This window comes from Cetorhinus maximus, chromosome 7 (genome assembly GCF_964194155.1).
Source record: "Cetorhinus maximus chromosome 7, sCetMax3.hap1.1, whole genome shotgun sequence".
Classification (NCBI taxonomy): domain Eukaryota; kingdom Metazoa; phylum Chordata; class Chondrichthyes; order Lamniformes; family Cetorhinidae; genus Cetorhinus; species Cetorhinus maximus.
The window spans coordinates 5,151,291-5,177,467 of NC_135885.1; the positions used below are offsets into that span (position 1 = coordinate 5,151,291).

The window sequence follows — 26,177 nt, forward strand, 5'->3', positions numbered from 1 at the left end:
AGGGAGATATCTGTACACTGACTGGTGTCTCTCAGTCCCTCTCTCTCAGGGAGATATCTGTACACTGACTGGTGTCTCTCAGTCTCTCTCTCTCAGGGAGATATCTGTACACTGACTAGTGTCTCTCAGTCCCCTCTCTCTCAGGGAGACGTCTGTACATTGACTGGTGTCTCTCAGTCCCTCTCTCTCAGGGAGATGTCTGTACACTGACTGGTGTCTCACATTCCCCTCTCTCTCAGGGAGATATCTGTACACTGACTGGTGTCTCTCAGTCCCCTCTCTCTCAGGGAGATATCTGTACACTGACTGGTGTCTCTGGGTCCCCTCTCTCTCAGGGAGATATCTGTACACTGACTGGTGTCTCTCAGTCCCTCTCTCTCAGGGAGATATCTGTACACTGACTGGTGTCTCTCAGTCCCTCTCTCTCAAGGAGATATCTGTACACTGACTGGTGTCTCTCAGTCCCCTCTCCCTCAGGGAGATATCTGTACACTGACTGGTATCTCTCAGTCCCCTCTCTCTCAGGGAGATATATGTGCACTGACTGGTGTCTCTGTCCCCTCTCTCCCAGGGAGATATCTGTACACTGACTGGAGTCTCTCAGTCCCTCTCTCTCTCAGGGAGATATCTGTACACTGACTGGTGTCTCTCAGTCCTCTCTCTCCCAGGGACATATCTGTACACTGACTGGTGCTTCTCAGTCCCTCTCTCTCTCAGGGAGATATCTGTACACTGACTGGTGTCTCTCAGTTCCTCTCTCTCAGGGAGATATCTGTACACTGACTGGTGTCTCTCAGTCCTCTCTCTCCCAGGGACATATCTGTACACTGATTGCTGTCTCTCAGTCCCCTCTCTCTCAGGGAGATATCTGTACACTGACTGGTGTCTCTCAGTCCCTCTCTCTCAGGGAGATATCTGTACACTGACTGGTATCTCTCAGTCCCCTCTCTCTCAGGGAGATATCTCTAAACTGACTGGTGTCTCTCAGTCCCTCTCTCTCAGGGAGATATCTGTACACTGACTGGTGTCTCTCAGTCTCTCTCTCTCTCAGGGAGATATCTGTACACTGACTGGTGTCTCTCAGTCCCCTCTCTCTCAGAGAGATATCTGTACACTGACTGGTGTCTCTCAGTCTCTCTCTCTCTCAGGGAGATATCTGTACACTGACTGGTGTCTCTCAGTCCCTCTCTCTCAGGGAGATATCTGTACACTGACTGGTGACTCTCAGTCCCTCTCTCTCAGGGAGATATCTGAACACTGACTGGTGTCTCTGGGTCCCCTCTTTCTCAGGGAGATATCTGAACACTGACTGGTGTCTCTCAGTCCCTCTCTCTCAAGGAGATATCTGTACACTGACTGGTGTCTCTCAGTCCCCTCTCACTCAGGGAGATATCTGTACACTGACTGGTATCTCTCAGTCCCCTCTCTCTCAGGGAGATATCTGTGCACTGACTGGTGTCTCTCAGTCCCTCTCTCCCAGGGACATATCTGTACACTGGCTGGTGCCTCTCAGTCCCCTCTCTCTCTGGGAGATATCTGTACACTGACTGGTGTCTCTCAGTCCCTCTCTCTCAGGGAGATATCTGTACACTGACTGGTGCCTCTCAGTCCCTCTCTCTCAGGGAGATAACTGTACACTGACTGGTGTCTCTCAGTCCCTCTCTCTATGGGAGATATCTGTATATATGACTGGTGTCTCTCAGTCCCTCTACCTCAGGGAGATATCTGTACACTGACTGGTGTCTCTCAGACCCTCTCCCTCAGGGAGATATCTGTGCACTGACTGGTGTCTCTGGGTCCCCTCTCTCCCAGGGAGATATCTGTACATTGATTGGTGTCTCTCTGTCCCTCTCTCTCAGGGAGATATCTGTACACTGACTAGTGTCTCTCAGTCCCTCTCTCTCTCACGGAGATATCTGTACACTGACTGGTGTCTCTCAGTCCCTCTCTCTCAGGGAGATATCCGTACACTGACTGGTGTCTCTCAGTCCCTCTCTCTCAGGGTGATATCTGTACACTGACTGGTCTCTCTCAGTCCTCTCTCTCCCAGGGACATATCTGTACACTGACTGGTGTCTCTCAGTCTCTCTCTCTCTCAGGGAGATATCTGTACACTGACTGGTGTCTCTCAGTCCCTCTCTCTATGGGAGATATCTGTATATATGACTGGTGTCTCTCAGTCCCTCTACCTCAGGGAGATATCTGTACACTGACTGGTGTCTCTCAGACCCTCTCCCTCAGGGAGATATCTGTGTACTGACTGGTGTCTCTGGGTCCCCTCTCTCCCAGGGAGATATCTGTACATTGATTGGTGTCTCTCTGTCCCTCTCTCTCAGGGAGATATCTGTACACTGACTAGTGTCTCTCAGTCCCTCTCTCTCTCACGGAGATATCTGTACACTGACTGGTGTCTCTCAGTCCCTCTCTCTCAGGGAGATATCCGTACACTGACTGGTGTCTCTCAGTCCCTCTCTCTCTCACGGAGATATCTGTACACTGACTGGTGTCTCTCAGTCCCTCTCTCTCAGGGAGATATCTGTACACTGACTGGTGTCTCTCAGTCCCCTCTCTCTCAGGGAGATATCTGTACACTGACTGGTGTCTCTCAGTCCCTCTCTCTCAGGGAGATATCTGTACACCGACTGGTCTCTCTCAGTCCCCTCTCTCTCAGGGAGATATCTGTACACTGACTGGTGTCTCTCAGTCCCTCTCTCTCAGGGAGATATCTGTACACTAACTGGTGTCTCTCAGTCCCCTCTCTCTCAGGGAGATATCTGTGCATTGACTGGTGTCTCTCAGTCCCTCTCCCTCATGGAGATATCTGTACACTGACAGGTGTCTCTGTCCTCTCTCTCTCAGGGAGATATCTGTACACTGACTGGTGTCTCTCAGTCCCTCTCTCTCAGGGAGATATCTGTACATTGACTGGTGTCTCTCAGTCCCTCTCTCTCAGGGAGATATCTGTACACTGACTGGTGTCTCTCAGTCCCCTCTCTCTCAGGGAGATATCTGTACACTGACTGGTGTCTCTCAGTCCCCTCTCTCTCTCAGGGAGATATCTGTACACTGACTGGTGTCTCTCAGTCCCCTCTCTCTCAGGGAGATATCTGTACACTGACTGGTGTCTCTCAGTCCCCTCTCTCTCAGGGAGATATCTGTACACTGACTGGTGTCTCTCAGTCCCCTCTCTCTCAGGGAGATATCTGTACACTGACTGGTGTCTCTCAGTCCCCTCTCTCTCAGGGAGATATCTGTACACTGACTGGTGTCTCTCAGTCCCCTCTCTCTCAGGGAGTTATCTGTACACTGACTGATGTCTCTCTCTCTCTCAGGGAGATATCTGTACATTGACTGATGTCTCTCTCTCTCTCAGGGAGATATCTGTACACTGACTGGTGTCTCTCAGTCCCCTCTCTCTCAGGGAGATATCTGTACACTGACTGGTGTCTCTCAGTCCCCTCTCTCTCAGGGAGATATCTGTACACTGACTGGTGTCTCTCAGTCCCCTCTCTCTCAGGGAGATATCTGTACACTGACTGGTGTCTCTCAGTCCCTCTCTCTCAGGGAGATATCTGTACACTGACTGGTGTCTCTCAGTCCCCTCTCTCTCTCAGGGAGATATCTGTACACTGACTGATGTCTCTCTCTCTCTCAGGGAGATATCTGTACACTGACTGGTGTCTCTCAGTCTCTCTCTCTCAGGGAGATATCTGTACACTAATGTGTGTCTCCCGTTCCTTGTTATTTGATCACTGGTTATTTAAGGGTGTGAGTGTTGATGTCCCGGTTCCACTGGGGGCCGATGGCGGGAGTGTTCGGCTGACGGGGCGCAGTTGGCTCCTGGCGTGGACCCTCTGATGGACGGTGAGCGAGGAGGAGCAGACAAACGTTTTGCCGCAGACGAGGCAGGGGTAGGGCCTCTCTCCGCTGTGCCGCCTCTGGTGGACGGTGAGGTAGGAGGAGTGGGCGAAGGACTTGCCGCAGTTGTGGCAGCGAAAGGGCCTCTCGCCGCTGTGCGTGCGGCCGTGGACCAGGAGCGCCGAGGAGTCGGCGAAGGTCTTGGCGCACTGCGGGCAGCGGAATGGCCGCAGCCCTGTGTGCCCGCGCTGGTGGTGGCGCAGCTGCGAGGAGCGGGCGTAGGACTTGCCGCAGAGGGAGCAGGTGAAGGGACGCAGCCCGGCGTGCAGCCGGCCGTGCGCCGCCAGCGAGGACGGGCAGCTGAAGATCTTGCCGCATTGCCTGCAGCCGTAGGGCTTCTCCCCGGTGTGGGTGCGCCCGTGGACGGTCAGCGAGGACGCCTGGGCGAACCCCTTGCCGCACTGCCCGCACCGGTACGGCCTCTCCCCCGTGTGCGTGCGTCGGTGGTACAGCAGGTGCGAGGATTTGGTGAAGGCTTTGCCGCACTGGGTGCAGGGGAACGGCCTCTCTCCTGTGTGGACTCGCTGGTGATAGAGCAGCTGGGTGGAGGTGGCAAAGGCCTTGCCGCACTGGGCGCAGGGAAACGGTCTCTCGCCCGTGTGGGCCCGGCGATGCATGGCCAGCGAGGACGATCGGGAAAAGGCCTTGCCACACTGGGCGCAGGGAAAAGGGCGTTCTCCTGTGTGCGCCCGCAGGTGAGCTCGTAGGTGCCAGGACCGGGCGTAGCTCTTTTCACAAGCAAAACACTTGAAAGGTCGGGCATCTGGGAGGGGGCACGAACCAGCACGGGGTTCAACCAATCCAGGTCTCAGCCCTCCACATCCTCCAATCGCAATCTCCCCTCCATGTCCTCCAATCGCAATCTCCGCTCCGTGTCCTCCAATCGCAATCTCCGCTCCGTGTCCTCCAATCGTAATCTCCGCTTCGTGTCCTCCAATCACATTCTCCGCTCCACATCCTCCAATCACATTCTCCGCTCCGTGTCCTCCAATCACGATCTCCTCCCTACGTCCTCCAATCACATTCTCCGCTCCACATCCTCCAATCGCGATCTCCTCTCCACGTCCTCCAATCACATTCTCCTCTTTTCGTCCTCCAATCACATTCTCCTCTCTTCGTCCTCCAATCACGATCTCCTCTCTACGTCCTCCAATCACGATCTCCTCTCTACGTCCTCCAATCACATTCTCCTCTCCACGTCCTCCAATCACATTCTCCTCTCCACGTCCTCCAATCACATTCTCCCCTCCACGTCCTCCAATCATGATCTCCTCTCTACGTCCTCCAATCACATTCTCCTCTCCACGTCCTCTAATCACGATCTCCTCTCCATGTCCGGGGATTGCGATTTTCTCTCTGTTCCCCGCGGTCACAGTGTCATCTCCATGTCTAACCATTTCGACCTCTTCCCCGCCACTCCCCATCTCCTCTCCGTGCTCCGCAGCCAAGCTCTCCTCACCCCCCCCGACTGCAATCTCCTCTCGCTGACCAGCGATCACAATCTCTCCCTCACATCTGGCGATCACGAACTCCTCTCTACCTCTCGCCATCTCCTTTCTGCATTCTGCAATCTCCGCTCCCTCCATTGCTGCTGCCTCATGGGTTGGATTCTCCTGCAATAAATGAAAACAAGGCTGAGAAACAGAGTCTGCGCAAAGACTAAGTCCGCCCGGCCCAGCCAATCAATGCTGGCTCTTCATCACTGCCATCGCAAACCAATTCTCCTGCCCATATCCCTGTATCAACCCAAAATGAATTGCATTGGCCCTCAACCTCCCAATAGCCCTGTATCAATTACACAACAAAGCTGTCCCCTCTCCTTAATCCTACATCAATTCCAAATCCACGACATTGATGAAAGTAAAATTCTGCAGATGCTGGCAATCTGAAATAAAAACAGAAGATGCTGGAAAAGCTCAGAGCACCTGTGGAGAATGAAACAGTTAACATTTCGAGTTGAATATGAGTGTTCAGGCCTTAAAGGGGGTAGAAACGTGATGGGTTTTATCCTGTTGGAACTGGGGAGGGGGGGTGGTAGAACAACAGGGAAGGTCTGGGGTACGTTAGAGGGCGAGAGAGATCAAATGACAAAGATGCCATGGAACAAGAGGCAAAGGGAGTGGGAATGGACGTAGCAAAGAAACAAAGCGTTGGTCCAGAGTGAGTGTCAATGGCAGAATAATGAACATCTCTGCCCGAAAGCAAAAAAAACATGAGAAACGAGATTCAGACTGGCACATGGCAAACAAATAGAATCGGAATGGAGGAGAGAGCTCACGGTTTGAATTTGTTGAACTTAATGTAGGGTCCAGAAGGCTGCAAAGTGCCGAATTGGAAAATGGGTTGCTGTTCCTCCAGCATGTGTTGGGCTTCACTGAAACACTGTAGCAGGCCGTGGACAGAGATGTCAGCGTGAGAGCAAGGCGGTGAATTAAAATGGCAAGTGACTGGAAGGTCCAGGACACGTTTGTGGATTGAGCAGGGGGTGTTCCGCAAAGCGGTCACCCAGTCTGCACTTGGTCTCTCCAACATAGAGGAGGCTGCATTGGGAGCAGCGAATATTTAATCGTTAGAAGTACAAGTAAATCACTGTTTCACCTGGAAGGAGTGCTTGGGGCTTTCAATGCTGAGGAGAGAGGAGGTAAACGGACAGGTGTTAACTTTAATTTATTCACTCTATTCACTGCTCCCAATGTGGTCTCTTGGGGAGACCAAACACAGACTGGGTGCCCGCTTTGTGGAACATCTTCGGCCTGTCTGCAAGCATGACCCAGACCTTCTGGTTGCCTGTAATTCACCACCCTGCTCTCACACCGACACCTCTGTCCTTGGCCTGCTGCAATGTTCCAGTGAAGCTCAACGCAAACTAGAGGAACAGCACCTCATCTTCCGACTAGGCACTTTACAGCCTTCCGGACTTAACATTGAGTTCAACAACTTCAGATCGTGAACTCTCTCCTCCATTTTGATTCTGTTTGTTTGCCATGTGCCAGTCTGAATGTTGTTTATCATGTGTTTGCTTTCAGACAGAGATGTTCATTTTTCTACCATTCATACTCACTCTGGACCAATGCATTGTTTCATTACTATATCCTTTGTCTTTTGTTCAACGACATCTTTGGTACTTACTCTCTCCTGCCCTCTAACCTATCCCTGACCTTCCCTTTTGTTCTACCTGAACCTCCCTCCTTTCAACAGCAAAACGCTCTTCACATTTCCACCTCCCTTTAGTTCTGAAGAAGTCATATTTAACTTGAAACATTAACTCTGTTTCCCTCTCCACAGATGCTGTCAGATCTGCTGGGATTTTCCCAGCATTTTCTGTTTTTATTCCAAATTCTCAACAGTGCAGCCTTTGGCCCTCCATTCACCACGACATTTCTGTAGCCACCTACCTGCTCGACTACATCCTCACCTCTACCTTTGACGCTCTCATTCCCATAAAAACTGTCACTCTCTCTCACTCTGGCCGTTCTTCTGGTGTGACCCTCATCTCTGCTCCCCAAGGACAAGAGATGCACACTTTAACATTCCCTTCAGGAATCTGGATCATTCATGTGTGTGAAACCTCCCTCCCTTCCACTAGCCCACCAGGCCAAACTTCCACTAATGGCCCCTCCTGCCCTACCCCTGAACTCACATCTTTCTCTAGTTTCTCTCCTATCTCTCCTCATGTCCTCTCTGAGCTCATCTTGTCCAAGAGACTCACCTCCTGCTCTCTCGATCCTATTCTCACTAAACTGTTGATTACCCACTTCCCCCCTGGATGCCAAGTGAGTTGATATTGTTCACGGTTCTCTCTCTCTCTCTCTCTTTTCAGGTGTTGTCCCTCTCTCCTTTAAATCAGTCACCATCATCTCTCTTCTCAAAAACTAGCCCTCGACCCCTCTGTCCATGGAAACTCCCCTCCCATCTCCAGCCTCCCTTTCCTCTCCAAACTCCTTGAGCGTGTTGTCCCCTCCCAAATCCGTTCCCATCTTTCCTGGAACTCCATGTTTGAATCCCTCCAATCAGGTTCCTGCCCCTCTCACAATCCCGAAATGGCTCTTATCAAAGTCACAAATGACATCCTGTGTGACTGTGACAAAGGTAAACTTTCCCTCCTCGTCCTTCTCCACCTGTCTGCAGCCTCTGACCCGGTTTGACCGCACCTTCCTCCCCCAACACCTCTCCACTGTCGCCCAGCTGGGTGGGACTGCCCTCACCTGCTTCCATTCTTATCTATCTCATCGTAGCCAGAGAATCGCTTGCAATGGCTGCTCTTCCTGCTCCCACACCCTCACCTCTGATGTCCCCCCAGGATCTATCCTTGGACCCTCCTATTTCTCATCTACAGGCTGCCCCTCGGTGACATCATCTGGAGACAGTGTTAGTTTTCACGTGTACACTGACTACACCCAGCTGGACCTCACCACCAGCTCTCTCCACTCCTCCACTGCTGCTAAATGATCAGGCTGCTTATCCGACATCCTGCGTTGGGAGAGCAGAAATTTCCTCCAATTAAATATTGGGAAGACTGAAGCCATTGTTTTCAGTCCCACTCCAAACTCCGCTCCCTAACCACCGACTCCATCCCCCTCCTTGGCAACTGTCTCAGGCTGAACCAGACTGTTTGCAAACTCCATGTAATGTTTGACATGAAGATTAACTATTTTCACCTCTGAAACATCATCTGACTCCACCACAGCCTCAAGGTATGGCTGAAACCCCCATCGTTGCTTCTGTTATCCCCCCAGCCTTGACTTTTCCAACGCACCCCTGGCTGCTCACCCACATTCTATTCTCTGTAAACTTAAGGTCATTCAAAGCTCTGCTGCCTGTGTCCTTTCTCACACTATAGCCCTGTAACAATCCCACTGCCCTGTGCTTTCCAGCAATCCACACTCTTCTTACTATATTCCTCTATCTCTCCCTTTATCTCACTCCCTCTATCTCTCTCTCCCTCACTCTGTGCCTGTCTGTCTCTCTCTCTCTCACACACACACGCTCCCTGTCTTTCTGTCTCCCTTGCTCTTCTCTTTCACACTGTCTCTCTCCATCTCTCCTGTCTCACTATCTGCCTCTCTCTTTCTGCATATCTCCCCTATCTTTCACAGACTGTGTCTCACTCTCTCTCCCACCGTGTCTCTCTCTCTATTTCTCTCTGTCTCATTCTGACCCTCTCACCGTATCTTTCTCTCTCTCTCCCTCTCCATCAATGTCTCTCCCTCCCTCTGTCCCTTTTTACACTCTCTCTCTCACCATGTCTCTTTCATACACACTCTCTCTCTCTCTCCATTTCCCTCAGTATCTCTCCCTTCCTCTGTCCCTTTCACACTCTCTCTATCTCTCTCACCATGTCTCTTTCACACAATGTATCTCTCTCTCCCACCATGTCTCTCTCTCTATTTCTCTCTGTCTCATTCTGACCCTCTGTCTCTTTCTCCCTCTCTCTCCATTTCCCTCAGTCTCTCTCCCTTCCTCTGTCCCTTTCACACTCTCTCTATCTCTCTCTCCATGTCTTTCACATTCTCTCTTTCACTCTCTCGCTCCCCGTTTCCCTCAGTCTCTCTCTCCCCCTCTGACCCTTTCACATTCTCTCCATCTCTCCCTCCCACCCTGTCTCTTTCACACTCTCTCTCTCCGTTTCCCTCAGTCTCTCTCTCCCTCCCTCTGACCCTCTCACACTCCCTCCCTCCCTCCCTGTCTGGATCCATTACCCAGGCTGTGGGTTTGGGTTTTTCTCTCCGCTGGCCCGGGGGGTCCTGAAGCTGCGGCCGGGGCTCCGGGGCTGAGACTCCGGGGCTGGGGCTCCGTTCCCCCGGTCTCCCGGTCTCTCTCTCTCTCTCTGTCTCCGCTTTGTCCTCCGGCCCCGGCTCTGCGGCGGCGTTTTCCGGCCGACAATGGACTGTGGGAGGTCTGGAGGACAGAGAGAGAGAGAGGGAGAGGGACAAGAACAGAGATAGAGAGAGAGAGAAACCGGGAGAAAATAGAGAGAGAGAAACACAGAGAGAAACAGAAGGAGAAAATAGAGAGAAACACAGAGAAACAGAAGGAGAAAATAGAGAGAAACACAGAGAAACAGAAGGAGAAAATAGAGAGAGAGAGAGAAACAGAAGGAGAAAATAGAGAGAGAGAAACACAGAGAAACAGAAGGAGAAAATAGAGAGAGAGAAACAGGAGAAAATAGAGAGAGAGAAACACAGAGAGAAACAGAAGGAGAAAATAGAGAGAGAGAGAGAGAAACAGAAGGAGAAAATAGAGAGAGAAACACAGAGAAACAGAAGGAGAAAATAGAGAGAGAGAGAAACAAGGAGAAAATAGAGAGAAACACAGAGAAACAGAAGGAGAAAATAGAGAGAGAGAAACACAGAGAGAAACAGAAGGAGAAAATAGAGAGAGAGAAACAGAAACAGAAGGAGAAAATAGAGAGAGAGAGTGAAACAGAAGGAGAAAATAGAGAGAGAGAAACACAGAAACAGAAGGAGAAAATAGAGAGAGAGAGAAACACAGAGAGAAACAGAGGGAGAAAATAGCAAGAGAAACACAGAAACAGAGGGAGAAATTAGAGAGAGAGAAACACAGAGAAATAGAAACAAAACAGAGACAAAAAGAGAGAAACCAAGAGAGACAGAAAGAGAGAGAGAGACAAAGATGAACAGACAGAGAGAGGGAAAGAGAGACACACACTGGGAGCTAGATAAAGATAGTGACAGATAATGGAGAGACTGAGAGACAGTGAGAAAGACAGAGGAGGGAGAGAGAGTAAACAAACGAGTGAGATAGAGAGAGAAGGAAGGCGAAAAGAGAAAGAGATAAACAGACAGAGACAGATAAACACAGAGATGCCAGAGAAACTTCTCCTAAGTTCCTCAGCTTCACAGATGCCAGTCTTCAGCCAATTCAGTCTCTGCCATCTAGAAGGACAAGGGCAGCAGACACATGGGAACACCACCACCTGGAAGTCCCCCTCTAAGCCACTCACCATCCTGATTTGGAAATATATCGCCGTTCCTTCACTGTCGCTGGGTCAAAATCCTGGAACTCCCTCCCTAACAGCACTGTGGGTGTACCTACACCACATGGACTGCAGCGGCTCAAGAAGGCAGCTCACCACCACCTTCTCAAGGGTAACTAGGGATCGGCAATAAATGCTGGCCCAGCCAGTGATGTCTACATCCCATGAAAGAATACATTTTTAAAAATTGATTCACTCCACATGATATTAAAAAACGGCTGAAGGAACTGGATACTGAAAAGGCTATGGGCCCTGACAATATTCGGCAACAGTACTGAAGACTTGTGCTCCAGGACTTGCTGCGTCCCTAGCCAAGCTGTTCCAGTACAGCTACAAGACTGGCATCTACCCGGCTATGTGGAAAATTGTCCAGGTATGTCCTGTCCACAAAAAGCAGGACAAATCCAACTCACCCCATCAGTCTACTCTACATTATCAGTAAAGTAATGGAAGGGGCCATCAACAGGGCTATCAAGCAGAACTTGTTTAGCAATAACCTGCTCACTGATGCCCAGTTTGGGTTCTGCCAGGGCCACTCAGCTCCTGACCTCATTACAGCCTTGGTTCAAACATGGACAAAAGAGCTGAACTCCTGAGGTGAGGTGAGAGTGACTGCCCTTGACATCAAGGCAGCATTTGACCGAGTGAGGCATCAAGGGGCCCTAGCAAAACTGGAGTCAAGGGGAATCGGGGGGGGGAAAACTCTCTGCTGGTTGGAGCCATACCTAGCACAAAGGAAGATGGTTGTGGCTGTTGGAGGTCAATCATTCCAGTCCCAGGACTGCAGGAGTTCCTCAGGGTAGTGTCCTCGGCCCAACCATCTTCAGCTGCTTCATCAATGACCTTCCTTCCATCATAAGGTCAGAAGTGGGGATGTTCGCTGATGATTGCACAATGTTCAGCACCATTTGTGACTCCTCAGATACTGAAGCAGTCCATGTCCAAATGCAGCAAGATCTGGACAATATCCAGGCTTGGGCTGACAAGTGGCAAGTAACATTCACACCACACAAGTGCCAGGCAATGACCATCTCCAACAAGAGAGAATCTATCCATTGTCCCTTGATGTTCAATGTCATTACCATTGCTGAATCCCCCACTATCAACATCCTGGGGGTTACCATTGACCAGAAACTGAACTGGCCTAGCCATATAAATACTGTGGCTACAAGAGCAGGTCAGAGGCTGGGAATCCTGCAGCGAGTAACTCACCTCCTGACTCCTCAAAGCCTGTCCACCATCTACAAGGCACAAGTCAGGAGTGTGATAAGTGCAACTCCAACACTCAAGAAACTTTACACAACAACAACTTACATTTATATAGCACCTTTAACATAATGAACTACCCCCAAGGCGGTTCATAGGAACATTATGAAACAAAGTATGACACTGAGCCGCAAAAGGAGATATTGGGTCACTAGCAGCTTGGTCAAAAAGGTGTCTTAAAGGAGGAAAGTGAGGTAGAGAGGAGGAGAAGTTTAGGGAGGGTATTCCGGAGCTTGGGGCCAGGGCAACTGATGGCACGACAGCCAATGGTGGAGTGATTATAATTGGGAATGTAAAAAGGCCAAAGTTAGAGGAGCACAGATATCTCGTAGGGTTGTGGGGCTGGAGGAGATTACAGAGATAGGGAGGGGAAGAGGCCATGGAGGCGTTTGAAAACAAGGATGAGAATTTGAAAATGGAGATACTGCTTGGCCGGGAGTCAATGTAGGGTCAGTGAGCTCAGGGGTGATAGGGGAACGGGACTTTGTTGTGAGTTAGGACAGGGACGGAGTGTTAGATGACCTCCAGGTTTACAGATGGTAGAATGTGGCAGAGCAGTTAGGGGCGTGCCAGAATAGTCGAGTCTAGAGGTAGCAAAGACATGAACGAGGGTTTCGACAGCAGATGAGCTGAGGCTGGAGTGTGGTCGAGTGATGTTACGGAGGTAGAAATAGGCGGTCTTAATGATGGCTCAAATATGAGGTCGGAAGCTCAACTTGGGGTCAATTGTGAGTCTGGTCTAATCTCTGGCTGTTGTCAGGGAGAGGGATGGAGTTAATTTGTTGATTTTGCTTCAAATTTCCACCCCTCTCTTACCTTCACATGAACCATCCTCCCTTCCCTTCCTTGACCTGTCTGTCTCCATTTCTGGGGATAGACTGTCCACCAATATTCATTACAAGCCCACCGACTCCCACAGCTACCTCGACTACAGCTCCTCACACCCCGCTTCCTGTAAGGACTCCATCCCATTCTCTCAGTTCATTCGCCTCCATCTATCTGTTCTGATGATGCCATCTTCCAAAATGGCACTTCTGACATGTCTTCCTTCTTCCTTAACTGAGGTTTCCCACCCACGGTGGTTGGCAGGGCCCTCAACCGTGTCCGATCCATCTCCCATGCCTCTGCCCTCGTACCTTCCTCTCCCTCCCAGAACCATGATAAGGTCCCCCTTGTCCTCACTTATCACCCCACCAGCCTCCGCATTCAAAGGATCATCCTCTGCCATTTCTGCCAACTCCAGCCTGATGCCACCACCAAACACCCTCACCCCCCCTGTCAGCATTCTGTAGGGACTGTTCCCTATGGGACACCCTGGTCCACTCCTCCATCACCCCCAACACCTCAGCCCCTTCCCACAGCATTGTCCCATGCAATCGCAGAAGGTGCAACACCTGCTCCTTTACCTCCTCCCTCCTCACAGTCCAAGGCCCCAAACACTCCTTTCAGGTGAAGCAGCGCTTCACTTGCACCTCCTTCAATTTAGTCTACTGCATTCGCTGCTCCCAATGTGGCCTCCTCTACATTGGAGAGACCAAACGCAGACTGGGTGACCGCTTTGGGGAACACCTTCGGTCTGTCCGCAAGCATGACCCAGACCTCCCTGTCGCTTGACATTTTAACACTCCACCCTGCTCTCATGCCCACATGTCTGTCCTTGGCCTGCTGCAATGTTCCAGTGAAGCTCAACGCAAACTGGAGGAACAGCACCTCATCTTCCAACTAGGCACTTTACAGCCTTCCGGGCTGAATATTGAGTTTAACAACTTCAGACCATGAACTCTCTCCTCCATCCCCACACCCTTTTATAATCCAATATTTATTTACTTATTTATTTTTATTTATATATTTTTTTATATTTTATTTTATTCTTTTATTTATTTGTTCATTTTTTATCCTTTTTCCCCAAAACCCACTCCCCCCACAGGGCCATCTGTCACTTGTTTCTATGTTGTGATTTCACAGAGTACTGACTCTTGCTCTGCTATTAACACCTTCCGCAATCTTACCTTTCTGCCACTATCAGCACCTTCTTTAGTCTTTAACACTACCATTAACACTCCCCTTGTATTGTGTCCATGACATCTTTGTCAATCTCTCCTTAGCTGTCACCTATCCCTGACCTTCTATTTTGCTCCACCTGCTCCACCCCCTCTTAAACAGTATAAAATCCATCATATTTTGACTCATCTTTAGCTCTGAAGAAGAGTCATACGGACTCAAAACTTTAACTCTGTTTCTCTCTCCACAGATGCTGCCGGACCTTCTGGGTTTTTCCAGCATTTTCTGTTTTTATTTTATAATATATGAAAGGGATGGAGTCGGTGGTTAAGAAACAGCGTTTGAAGCAGGGACTGAAAACAATGGCTTTGGTCTTCCCAGCATTTAATTGGAGGAAGTTTCTGCTCATCCAGTACTGGATGTCGGATAAAAAGTCAGATCATTTAGCAACAGTAGAGGAGTCAGTAGAGAGGTGGTGGTGAGGTAGAGATGGGCAATTCATCCTTGATCCCCTCCTTTTTCTCATCTACATGCTGCCCCTCAGCAACATCATCTGAGGCACATGTTGGTTTTCACATAGACTCTGATAACATCCAGCTTTACCTCATGGTTCAACCATGTGAGGGGAGGTGATGGCGTAGTGGTATTGTCACTGACTAGTAATCCAGAGACCCAGGGTAATACTCGGGGAACTTGGGTTCAAATCCTGCCACAACAGATGGTGGAATTTTAAATCAATAAGGAAAAAAAAACCTGGACTTAAAAGCCTAATGATAACCATAAAGTTGATTGTCATAAAAATCTATCTGGTTCACTAATGCCCTTTAGGGAAGGAAATCTGCTGTCCTTACCTGGTCCGGACCCACAACAATGAACAGGGGCAATAAATGCTATCCTAGTGATGTCCCCAATGCCCACATCCAATGAATAAAAAATATTGAGGTGATGCTAATTTGGGCTGGAGGAAAGGGCACTGATTATGAGCCAAGTGAGACTGGCTGGATGCTGGTATAGTGTTATCAATTAGTGTTAGGCTGTGGATTTCCACCCCTAAGAGCAACTGGCAGGTGAAGGAATGGATCCAACTCAGTAGTGTAATTTAGTGAAGATGTGTTCATCCCCTTTCAGCCAGTGTCATGCTGAATCAGTGTTCACAGTTTATGAAGTGACTTGATCAGGTGACCAGCTTGACAAAAAAGCTTGCTGGAGCAAAGCCTTGTAGCTTCTTTGTAGCTGCCAATCTCACATTGAACAATATAAAATATACAGCGCAGACTCAACTAGTCTGTGCTGCCAACGTCTCCCAGAATACGTCTAGCCAGAGTTGGCAACCCTATACGAATTCCCAATTTCAATCGCCCCACCACTAGCGACCATACCTTCAGCTGCCTGGGCCCCAAGCTCCGGAATTCCCTCCCTAAACCCCTCCACTTCTCTATCGTGTTCTTCCACAGGATGTGGGCGTTGCTGGCATTTATTGCCCATCCCTGATTGCCCTTGAACTGAGGGCAGTTAAGAGTCAGCCACGTGGCTGTGGGTCTGGAGTCACATGTCGGTCAGACCGGGTAAGGACGGCAGATTTCCTTCCCTAAAGGGACATTAGTGAACCAGATGCCTCTGCCATGGTGGGGTTTGAACCCATGCCCCCAGAGCATTAGCCTGGACCTCTGGATTATTAGGGCCAGTGACATTTTCTCCTCCCTTATGAAGCTGCTTAAGACCCAATGTTTTGAACACAAGCTTTTGGGCCGCCAGCCCTTCATGTCTCCTTATGTGACTCAGTGTCAAATTTTGTTTTATTCTTAGTTCTTAGTTTATCTTAGTTCTGTTGAAGGGTCATGTGGACTCGAAACGTCAACTGTGTCCCTCTCCGCAGACGCTGTCAGACCTGCTGAGTCTTTCCAGGTATTTTTGTTTTTGTTTATTTTATTAATGCTCCTGTGAACTAAGTGCCCATGGGACATTCTATTACATTCAAGGTGCTTTTTAAAGAGTTGCTGTTAACAAACACAGAGCAATTTAGGATCATTCTCTCTCTCTCTTTATTGCCATGGGAACTCTCTGCACTCTTGTTGCCCGGACTCATTACCGGTGGTACACACTTCCGGTGGTGGGTGGACGGGCTTGGGGGTGACACCGGAAGCTGATGTTCTCTGTCGGCCATGTTTCTTTCAGGCCGTTGGGGCGGGAGCCGCACGCGCGCGCCGACAAACTGAAAGGAGAAACGAAATTCTGTTTCGGCCGCTCGAGTATTTAGATCTTTCTTTGCGCGGTGAAATTTTACGGCGAAGCGGGAAAAATGAAGGACGGGAAAAGTAGTGTGTGTTGGGGGTGCGCATGCGCGGGCGGCGGCTCCCGGGGGGGGGGGGGGGGGAGAAATAGGGGGATTTCCCAGCCGCGCTGCACCTTGGGAGAGCCGCCCGCCATTACTGCTCCAGATCGCTGAGAGGCTGAGGCCCCAGAACAAGCTCCCCTGGGCTCAGTGAGAGACGCAAGAAGCACAGTAGCAAATTCTGCTCTTATTTTACTCCTTTTGCCCAGCTGAGATCGTTAGTATTTGTTAATTTGAGCTTTTGGTTAATCTCTGCCATTGATGGCAGCAAAGGACTAATTTTAGATTTCGCAGTGGCTGAACCGCTTCCTGCCGCCCGGGGGGGTGGGAGTGGGGATTCAGATATGGAATTAAATGAATGTATTGGGTTGTGAATAACAAAAGAGCAGTGGGACACATTTAGAGGGTCTGTGAGCTCAATATTCCATCCCCTCCTGTTCCTGAGGTCACTGAGCGCCCGGGTTCCGATTCCGGTGTTGCACACTTCCGCTCCGGGGGACGGGTTTCGACGTGACACCGGAAGTTGGCTGTTGCTCTGGCTCGGGTCAGTGAAGGGGATTCGCGTGGGGGGGGCCTCAGGCCGCGGGTCCCGGGTTCCACAACCCGGCTCATTGTTTGAGGAGAGGGGAGAGGGGGATGAACCTTCACCCCGGTCTCCACCCGAGACCTGAATCTGACCTCCAGCCCCGACATGAACCTGAGCCCTGACTCTGCCCCAACCCCATGGGGGTTGTTATGGGACTGAGGGTGGGGTTGGGGGGGGGGTCAGTATTTGTTGCCCGTCCCTAATTGCCCTTGAACTGAGTGGCCTATTTGACCATTTCAGAGGGGCAGCATCATTGTTGTGGATCTGAACATAAGAACTAAGAGCAGGAGTAGGCCATTCAGCCCCTCGAGCCTGCCCCGCCATTCAATACGATCATGGCTGATCTCATTTCGGCCTCAACTCCAATTTCCCGCCCTCTCCCCATAACCTTTCAACCCGTTACTAATTAAAAATCTGTCTATATCTCCTCCATAAATTTATTCAGCGTCCCGGCATCCACTGCACTCTGAGGTAGTGAATTCCACAGATTCACGACCCTTTGAGAAAAGTAATTCCTCCTCATCTCTGATTTAAATCTACCATCCCTTAGTCTAAAACTATGGCCTCTTGTTCTAGAATGCCCCACAAGGGGGAAACATCCACTCCACGCCTACTTTATCTATCCCCTTTAGCATCTTATATACCTCAATTAGATCTCCTCTCATCCTTCTAAACTCTAGCGAGTATAGACCTAAACTGCTCAATCTCTCCTCATAAGACAAGCCTCGCATCTCTGGAATCTAATGAACCTCCTCTGAACCACCTCCAGTGCAACTACATCCTTCCTCAAGTAAGGGGACCAAACTGTGCACAGTATTCCAGGTGCGGTCTCACCAATGCCTTGTACAGTTGTAACAACATTTCCCTATTTTTATACTCTATTCCTTTAGCAATAAATGCCAAAATTCCATTTGCCTTCCTTATTACCTGCTGCACCTGCATACTAGCTTTCAGCTGGCCTGGAGTCACACTTAAGCCAGACCAGGTAAGGACGGCAGATTTCCTTCCCTAAAGAGGATTAGTGACCCAGATGAGTCTTTATGACAATTCACGGTCACCATTACTGATGAGTCTGGCTTCACTTGAACTGTTCATTACTCCCGTATGCACCTGGGTCGTATCAGGAGTGATGAGAAGCACCGTCGGCATCATTCGAACCTGTGTGAGGCGACCCCAGTGGCCTTTAAATCCATCACTTTAGCCACTCGGCCGCACTCGCAGCCCAGGCGACTGGCTTTATATTCCAGATTTATGAATTAATTAAGCTCCAGCAGCCGCCATGGTGGGATTTGAACCCATGTCCACAGAGCCTGGACCCCTGGGTGACTGGTCCACTAACATTACCACTATGCACTTCATTCCTTAACACCAACTTTTAACTCTCCCCCCGCCGACCCCCCCCCAATCACAACCCTTAACCCTAACTACTGGTCGACCCCTGACCCTGCTGTTCGGACACTAGGTCGCTCTCTCGTGATCTCCCGCTGCCGTCGGAAACAGTGAAACGGGAAAAAGTTAAACCGGACAGTTCGAGCCGCACAGCGCCCTTTCTTTGATGCAAAGACGTATTTTACTTTCACAGGCAAAGTGGGGGCTTCCGAAATGACCACTCCTGCTTCCCAAGGCCACAACTGGGGCAAAAAGTCGGAGGACAAGGAGGAGGAGGAGGAGGATCCCGTCGACCAGATGGTTTCCAGGACGGGTTGTGCTGGTTTCCATCGCGCCGTCCAGGACTGCATGGCAGAGCACCAGGACTGGCGCCAGTGCCAGCAGCCTGTGCAGGACTTCAAGCAGTGCATGGCGGAGTACCAGCGATTGCGGGCCAGCCAACTGGGCAGACGCAAACCCAGCTCTGCTGGCAGCTGAAATCTGGGTAATGCCCTTTGAGAACCAACAACCCCCTTCCTTTCCCAATCCAAAAAAAAAACAAAAACCACCTCAAGCGTCAGAGGGAAACGTTTTGCAAGAACTTTGGCTGGAGCTTTGAATGTTTGTGCCTTGCTCGACGTAGAAACAAGCCACTCGACTCACCTGGCCAATGTCGCCCCTTTCATCTTCCTGCCGGCCTCCTCCAGCCCTTACTGTTTAAAAAGTACACCTAAAGTGAACTCGAGACATCATTCGGCAACAACTCCCTGTTCTAATGGAACTGCAGGTCAGCGAGAGCTGCGTCTCAGGAAAGCCTGATGTGAGAGATTCAGCACTGTTTGTGTGTACACACGCGTGTTTGCATTGCTAGGTTCAATCCCTCACAGCATGGCTTTAGGCTGGAGAGAGCGCCGGAACAGGAGGGGTGAAATCCTGCTGGTTACAGGACTGCCATTGGTAATGGGTGAAGTTCGAAGCAAGTGGATTGAGGTTTAAGTGGAGGCCTGGTTTACAGTTGTTCAGGACTAGCGTTACAAATGGAAAATGACAGCATCAGTAATCAGAAATTGTCCTTTGAGAACTGGAAACCCCAACGCCAACTGAGACCCACCTTGCATCAATGAACTGATTTTTAAAAGCATACAACTTAATGCCAAGACTTGCAGTGGTGAATAAAACTCCAGAATGTTTCCTAAGTTTGTATGGTACTGGTCTTCATGTTGTGCCTGAGCTGATGTTGCACATTATCATCATGTCTCTGGGATGTGTGCCAAACCCCGGTTATTCAGGCTAGAAGTGTGAACTGATACAAAAGGACATTACGAGATGGTGGAAATCGGAGTAGGTCATTCCGCCCGCAAACCTGGTCTGCCATTTAATAGGCTGATCTAATGTGGCCTGAGCTCCACTTTCCTGAAATCCCCATAGCCCTTGTGAATCAACAACCTGTCTCTGAAGAAGAGTCATACGGACTCGAAACGTTAACCCTGTTTCTCTCTCCAGACCTCCTTTTTCCAGCATTTTCTGTTTTTATTTCGGATTCCCAGCGTCCGCAGTGTTTTTTTGCTTTTATACGAGTTAAAAATCTGACTAACTCAGCCTTGAATATAGTCAATGACCCAGGCTCCTCTGCTCTCCAGGGAAGAGAATTCCACAGACCAATGACCCTCGGAGAGAAGAAACTCTTCCTCATCTCCATCTGAAATGGGAGCCCCTCATTTTGAAACCGTGCCCACTAGTTCCAATCACCCTCCACCCCCCCTACCACCCCTGGGCTGAGGGAAAACACCGGGCGGGATTTACTAGCCCTGGCTGCCGTGGGATTTTGCCACCCGGACTCGATGGAGTTTTGCCGGTCCGTCAAATCCCCACCCCATCCTCTCAGCGTCCAGCCTATCAAATCCCCTCAGCGTCTTATACGTTCCAATCGGATCATCTCTCGTTCTTTGAAAGCCCGATGGGTGTAGGCCCAACCTGCTGAGCCTTTCCTCATGAGTCAAACCCCTTCCTCCCAGGAATCAGCCCAGCGTTTTGACAGAATTAATAATGAGGAGAGGCAATATAAGGGTACAGTTCTAAAGGGGGTGCAGGAGTAGAGGGACTGGAGGGGGGTACACACGCACATGAGAACCGGGTCATTATGGCATATAAGTAAAGGCACAGGGTACAAAAAGCGGGTCAAAACCCTCAGCTGGAGTATTGTGTCCAGCCCTGGGCTCCCCACTCCAGGAAGGATGTGAAGTCATTAGGGTGGGCACTGAGAAGATTCAGGAGAATCATTCCAGGGATGAGGACCTCAACTAGGTAGGTAGGTTGGAGAAATTGAGGATTATCTCCTTGGAGAAGAAAGGATTAAGAGAGGCTTCCACAGACGCTGCCTCACCTGTTGAGTATTTCCAGAGTTTTTTGTTTTTGTTTTTATTTCAGTTTTCCAGCACCTGCAGTATTTTGCTTCTGCGTGAGATTAAGAGGAGATTCGATATAGGTGTTCACGTTGACGAGGGGTCTGGACAGAGTAGATAAGGGGAGACTGTTCCCAACTGACGGAAGGCACGAGAACCAGAGGGCGCCGATTTAAGGTGATTGGCACAAGAAGCCATGGCGATACGAGGAGAAACTTATTCCCACAGCGAGTGGTTAGGATCTGGAATGCGCTGGCTGAGAGCGTGGTGGGAGGTGGGGCTAATCGTGACTTTGGAAAAGGATTTGGACAATTATCTGAAGAGAAAATATTTGCAGGGTCACAGGGAAAAGGCAGGCAACGGGACTTAACTGAGTTTTGCTGTTGCGGAGAGTTGGGGTGGACATGATGGGCTGAATGGCCATGCGTTTGCCCACTCACTCAGCTTGTCCAATATGGGCCCGTGTAGCAGAGGCGGGAGAATGAGAGTCCGGCAATAACCACTGGGTGGCGACCATGAGGCGGCAGTCTCAGTTCACACCTGGTTCAGTAATGGAACTTGTGGTTCGATCCCATTGGCCAAATGGATCATTCAGAGAGCGGACATTCCGTCTATGTCTGAACCCACTCCGGACAGTTTGCTAATCGCACACGCAGAAACTCCAGTCCTACAACTGTGGGCCAACAATGAGTTCGAGTCAAATGCTTGCAGCAACAACATGTATTTATATAGCGCCTTTAGCATTGTAAAGCGTCCCAAGGCGCGCTCCACAGGAGCATTATCAAACTAAATCTGACACCAAGGTGTGTAAGTCAGGTGATCGAATGCTGGATCAAAGAGGTACCTTTTAAGGAGCGTCTGAAATGAGGAGAGGGAGGGACTGAAGGATGAAATTCCAGAACTTAGGACCCAGCCTCTACTGAAGGAACATCCATCAATGGTGGGAGTGATTAAGTGGCCAGAATTAGAGGAGCGTTTTTTCCTCTTTATTCCTTCATGGGATGTGGGTGTCGCTGGCAAGGCCAGCATTTGTTGCCCGCCCCTAATTGCCCTTGAACTGAGCAGCTTGCTAGGCCATTTCAGAGGGCAAGTTAAGAGTCAAGCACGTTGCTGTGGGTCTGGAGTGACCTGTGGGCCAGACCGGGTAAGGACGGCAGATTTCCTTCCCTAAAGGGGCATTAGTGAACCAGATGGGTTTTAACAACAATTGTTTCACGGTCACCATTACTGAGATGAGCTTTCAATTCTCGATTTATTAATTGAATTTAGAGTCCACCAGCTGCCATAGTGGGATTTGAACCCATGTCCACAGAGCATTAGCCTGGGCCTCTCGATTACTAGTCTCATGGCATTGCCACCATCTCACTGTGTCGATACCTTGGTGGATTGTGGTGCTGGTGGGGATGACAGATATAAGGAGGGGGTGAGACCAATGAGGGGTTTGAAGACAAGGGTGGGAATTTTAATATCAAAACGTTACTTAACTTGTAGGTCAGTGAGCACAGGAGAGAGGTCACCATGAAGGCCCTGCCTTCTCAAGCTCACCCCTCGCCTGAGGCGTGGCGACCCTCAGGCTTAGCTCACGACCAGTTGCCCCTCCATGATGAAAGAGCAGCCTATGGGTCCTCTGGGACTAGGGTGAATTTCACATTCGACTGGGACTTGCTGTAAGGACAGAGGCAGCAGAGTTATGGGGGACCTCAAATTTAGAGATAGTGGAATATGGAGAGAGCAGTCAGGAGTGCATTGGGAGGGTGAATCCTGGAGGTAACAAAGGGCAGATGATAGATAGTTTCGGCGACAGGTGGACTGAGACAGGGTCAGAGTCGGATGGTGTCAGGTTGCCTGCAAGTTTATTAAGCCAACGCTTTGCGAAAGATGCTTTGATGCAGCACATCACGTGGCACACCTCGTGAGAGGAAATTCTCTCCCTTCCGGTTTCTTGTAACTCATAGCTACAGTCCCACACTCTTTATAGCATTTAGTCAAATGGGAGGCAGTGACGTAGTGTGTCACCACGGTATTGTCACTGGACCTGAATCCCAGAGACCCAGGGCGATGCTCTGGGGGACCCTGGTTCAAATCCCGCTATGGCAGATGGTGAAATTTGAATTCAGTAAAAATCTGGAATTAAAAAGACTGGTCGCCACATTATAGGAAGGATGTGATTGCACTGGAGGGGGGTGCAGAGGAGATTCACCAGGATGTTGCCTGGGATGAAACATTTAAGTTATGAAGAGAGGTTGGATAGACTTGGGTTGTTTTCGTTGGAGCAGAGAAGACTGAGGGGCGACCTGATCGAGGTGTACAAGATTATGAGGGGCATGGGCAGGGTGGATAGGGAGCAGCTGTTCCCCTTAGTTGAAGGGTCAGTCACCAGGGGACACAAGTTCAAGGTGAGGGTCAGGAGGTTTAGGGGGGATGTGAGGAAAAATTTTTTTACCCAGAGGGTGGTGATGGTCTGGAATGTACTGTCTGGGAGGGTGGTGGAGGTGGGTTGCCTCACATCCTTTAAAAAGTACCTGGATGAGCACTTGGCATGTCATAACATTCAAGGCTATGGGCCAAGTGCTGGTAAGTGGGATTAGGTAGGTAGGTCAGGTGTTTCTCACGTGTTGGTGCAGACTCGATGGGCCGAATGGCCTCCTGCACTGTGTTCTGTGATTCTGTAATTCTGATGACCATGTGACCATTGTCGTAAAAACCCATCTAGTTCACTAGTGTCCTTACCTGGTCTGGCCTGGACTCCAGACCCACAGCAATACCCACTGAACAAGGGCATTTAGGGATGGGTAATCCATCGCCTCACCAACGATGCCCACATTCCATGAATCAGTTCAAAAAAATCTGCACTAATCTGCTGGCGCCTGGGAGCCATAAACCTTTACATCCATGTCCATAACCAAGTGGTCCATAGGAACAAGAGGAGGCCATTCAGCCCCTCAAGCCTCTTCTGGCATTCCCCTGAGATCGGGGAATGATCTGTACCTTGAATCGGAAACCTTGAGTACCAGTCTCAAGGAGATGTTCGCAGTCCTGCTAAACATCTTTTTATCCGTCAACTGAGAAATTGGTGTTTGAGGGTTAGCAAGGCACATGATGTATTGTTGTGGTCAGTTATACAATGAAACAGATTTCGTGTCAATAATTATGAGGCTATCAGTGCTCATTTAGTAAGGAGTAAATCAGACATCAACCTCTGGTGCGCATACATATGCAGTTAAATATGGAAATCAGGAAGTTGGCCGTCTAATTGCCCTGCATTTCCAGTCTTAATTACTGCCAAACAACCTTTCTGATCTAGAAAACTGAATTTTATAAGTGTACAGTCTCATTCCTTCAGAATTGAATCATTGTCAGTGTTTTTTTAAAACATGAGAAATTAAATGTACATTTATTTTTTCTTCGTTCTGAAGAAGAGCCATATTTGACTTGAAACAATAACTCTGTTTCTCTCTCTATAGTTCCTGTCTGACATGCTGCATTTCCCCAGCACTTTTTGTATTTATTTCAGATTTCCAGCATCAACAGTAATTTGCTTTTATTTCACCACTTATGTGGGTGCTGTCAAATGAACTCAAGAAATAGCCTTGACACCCCAAAACATAGTAGTGTTGGATAAATCCTAGAATGGTTGCAGCATAGAAGGAGGCCATTCTGTCCTTGTCGTTTCTGTGCTGGCCCTTTGAAGGAACAAATTTATCTAATGCCACTCCCCTGCCTTCTCCCCATAGCCCCGAACATTCATCCTTTTCAGATAATAATCCAATTCCCTTGCTGGGAGTCGGAGCAGAGCGAACCTGCAGGGAGACAGTCGGGAGTTGAGGAGTGCCTATAAGTGCAGACTGGGGATTGCAGAGCGGCTACCTCGCTGGGGGTCAGAGCGGAGCTGACAGTCTGGAGCTGAGGAGCACCTATAAATACATTGGATTGGAGTGAGGAGCGGAGCTGAGGAGTGAATATAAATACAGAGCGGGGATTGGAGTGAGGAGTGGAGCTGAGGAGTGAATATAAATACAAAGCGGGGATTGGAGTGAGGAGTGGAGCTGAGGAGTGAATATAAGTACAGAGCGGGGATTGGAGTGAGGAGTGAATATAAATACAGAGCGGGGATTGGAGTGAGGAGTGAATATAAATACAGAGCGGGGATTGGAGTGAGGAGCGGAGCTGAGGAGTGAATATAAATACAGAGCGGAGATTGGAGTGAGGAGCGGAGCTGAGGAGTGAATATAAATACAGAGCGGGGATTGGAGTGAGGAGCAGCTGTTTCACTGTTTCAGTTGCCCTGAGGCTGCAGTCCAGGAAAAAGAGAAAAAAAACAACTGGTGACGCCAAAAGAAACTATTAAGTTGATTGGCCGGTAAGTGCTCAGTCTAAGGGACAGTGTGAGAGAAACCAGCTTAGGACAGGCGAGTTCAGGTAGATCTATAAATAAAAAGAACTAAAACTTTAAAATTAACATCAAACAATAAAGATGAAAAAAAGCAATAAAAATAAAGTAATTTGAACAAACACCTAAAACACATACCTTGTAGTTAAGAAGCATTTCACCTTTAGTTGTCAGTGGCACTAGCATTCAATAAATACAGTAAACTGTAACACACATAGGAAGAAAGTAATTAAAGTAAATTAACTAAATAACAAGTTAGAATGGCAGGACAGGTGTTATGTTGCAGCTGTGAAATGTGGGAGCTCTTGGAGGCCAAGGTGATCCATGGCAAACACGTCTGCAGGAAGTGTAAACAGCTTGAGGAATTCTGGATCTGGATTATTGATCTGGAAGCCGAAACGCAGACACTGCGCAACACAAGGGAGGGGGAGAAATACCTGGGTACTTTGTTGCAGAAGACAGTCAGACCTCTTAGAAGAGGAGCATCTGTTTTGGTCAGCAGTGAGGGACAGGAGGATGGGACTGTCAGTGAGGCAGGAGGTAACGGGACCGAGCAGACAGTGGGGGAGGAGCCTCAGGCTTTGCAATTGTCAAATGGGTTTGAGGTGCTCACATCCTGTGTGGATGTAAGTGAAGTCTGCAAGGTGGATGAGCTGGCTGGCCATGGCACTGAGGTACAGGAAGCCGTTCAAACAGGGGGAGCAAAAAGGAATGCAGTGGTAGTGGGGGATAGTGTAGTGAGGGGGATTGACACTGTTCTCTGCAGCAAAGAGCAAGAGTCCAGACGGCTGTGTTGCTTGCCCGGTGCCAGGGTTTGGGGCATTTGCTCAGGGCTGGAGAGGATTTTGCAGTGGGAGGGGGAGGATCCAGTTGTTGTGGTCCATGTAGGTACCAATAACATAGGTAGAACTAGGAAA

General features: G+C 49.5%; 3 protein-coding genes across 3 annotated transcripts in view; 2 read left to right on the forward strand and 1 right to left on the reverse strand.

Moving 5' to 3' along the window:
- Nucleotides 1-26,177, forward strand: part of LOC144682565 (BTB/POZ domain-containing protein KCTD14-like) — a 1,380,231-nt gene that overhangs the window by 166,195 nt on the left and 1,187,859 nt on the right. The window lies entirely within an intron of this gene.
- Nucleotides 3,265-5,526, reverse strand: LOC144682551 (uncharacterized). Its single transcript, XM_078544981.1, has one exon. The coding sequence runs from the start codon at nt 5,502-5,504 to the stop codon at nt 3,750-3,752; it is 1,755 nt and encodes a 584-aa protein (XP_078401107.1). The 5' UTR covers nt 5,505-5,526; the 3' UTR covers nt 3,265-3,749.
- On the forward strand, nt 18,515-19,664 carry coa4 (cytochrome c oxidase assembly factor 4 homolog). The gene has a single exon (XM_078545018.1). It carries the CDS (start codon nt 18,703-18,705, stop codon nt 18,964-18,966), a length of 264 nt encoding a protein of 87 aa, XP_078401144.1. The 5' UTR covers nt 18,515-18,702; the 3' UTR covers nt 18,967-19,664.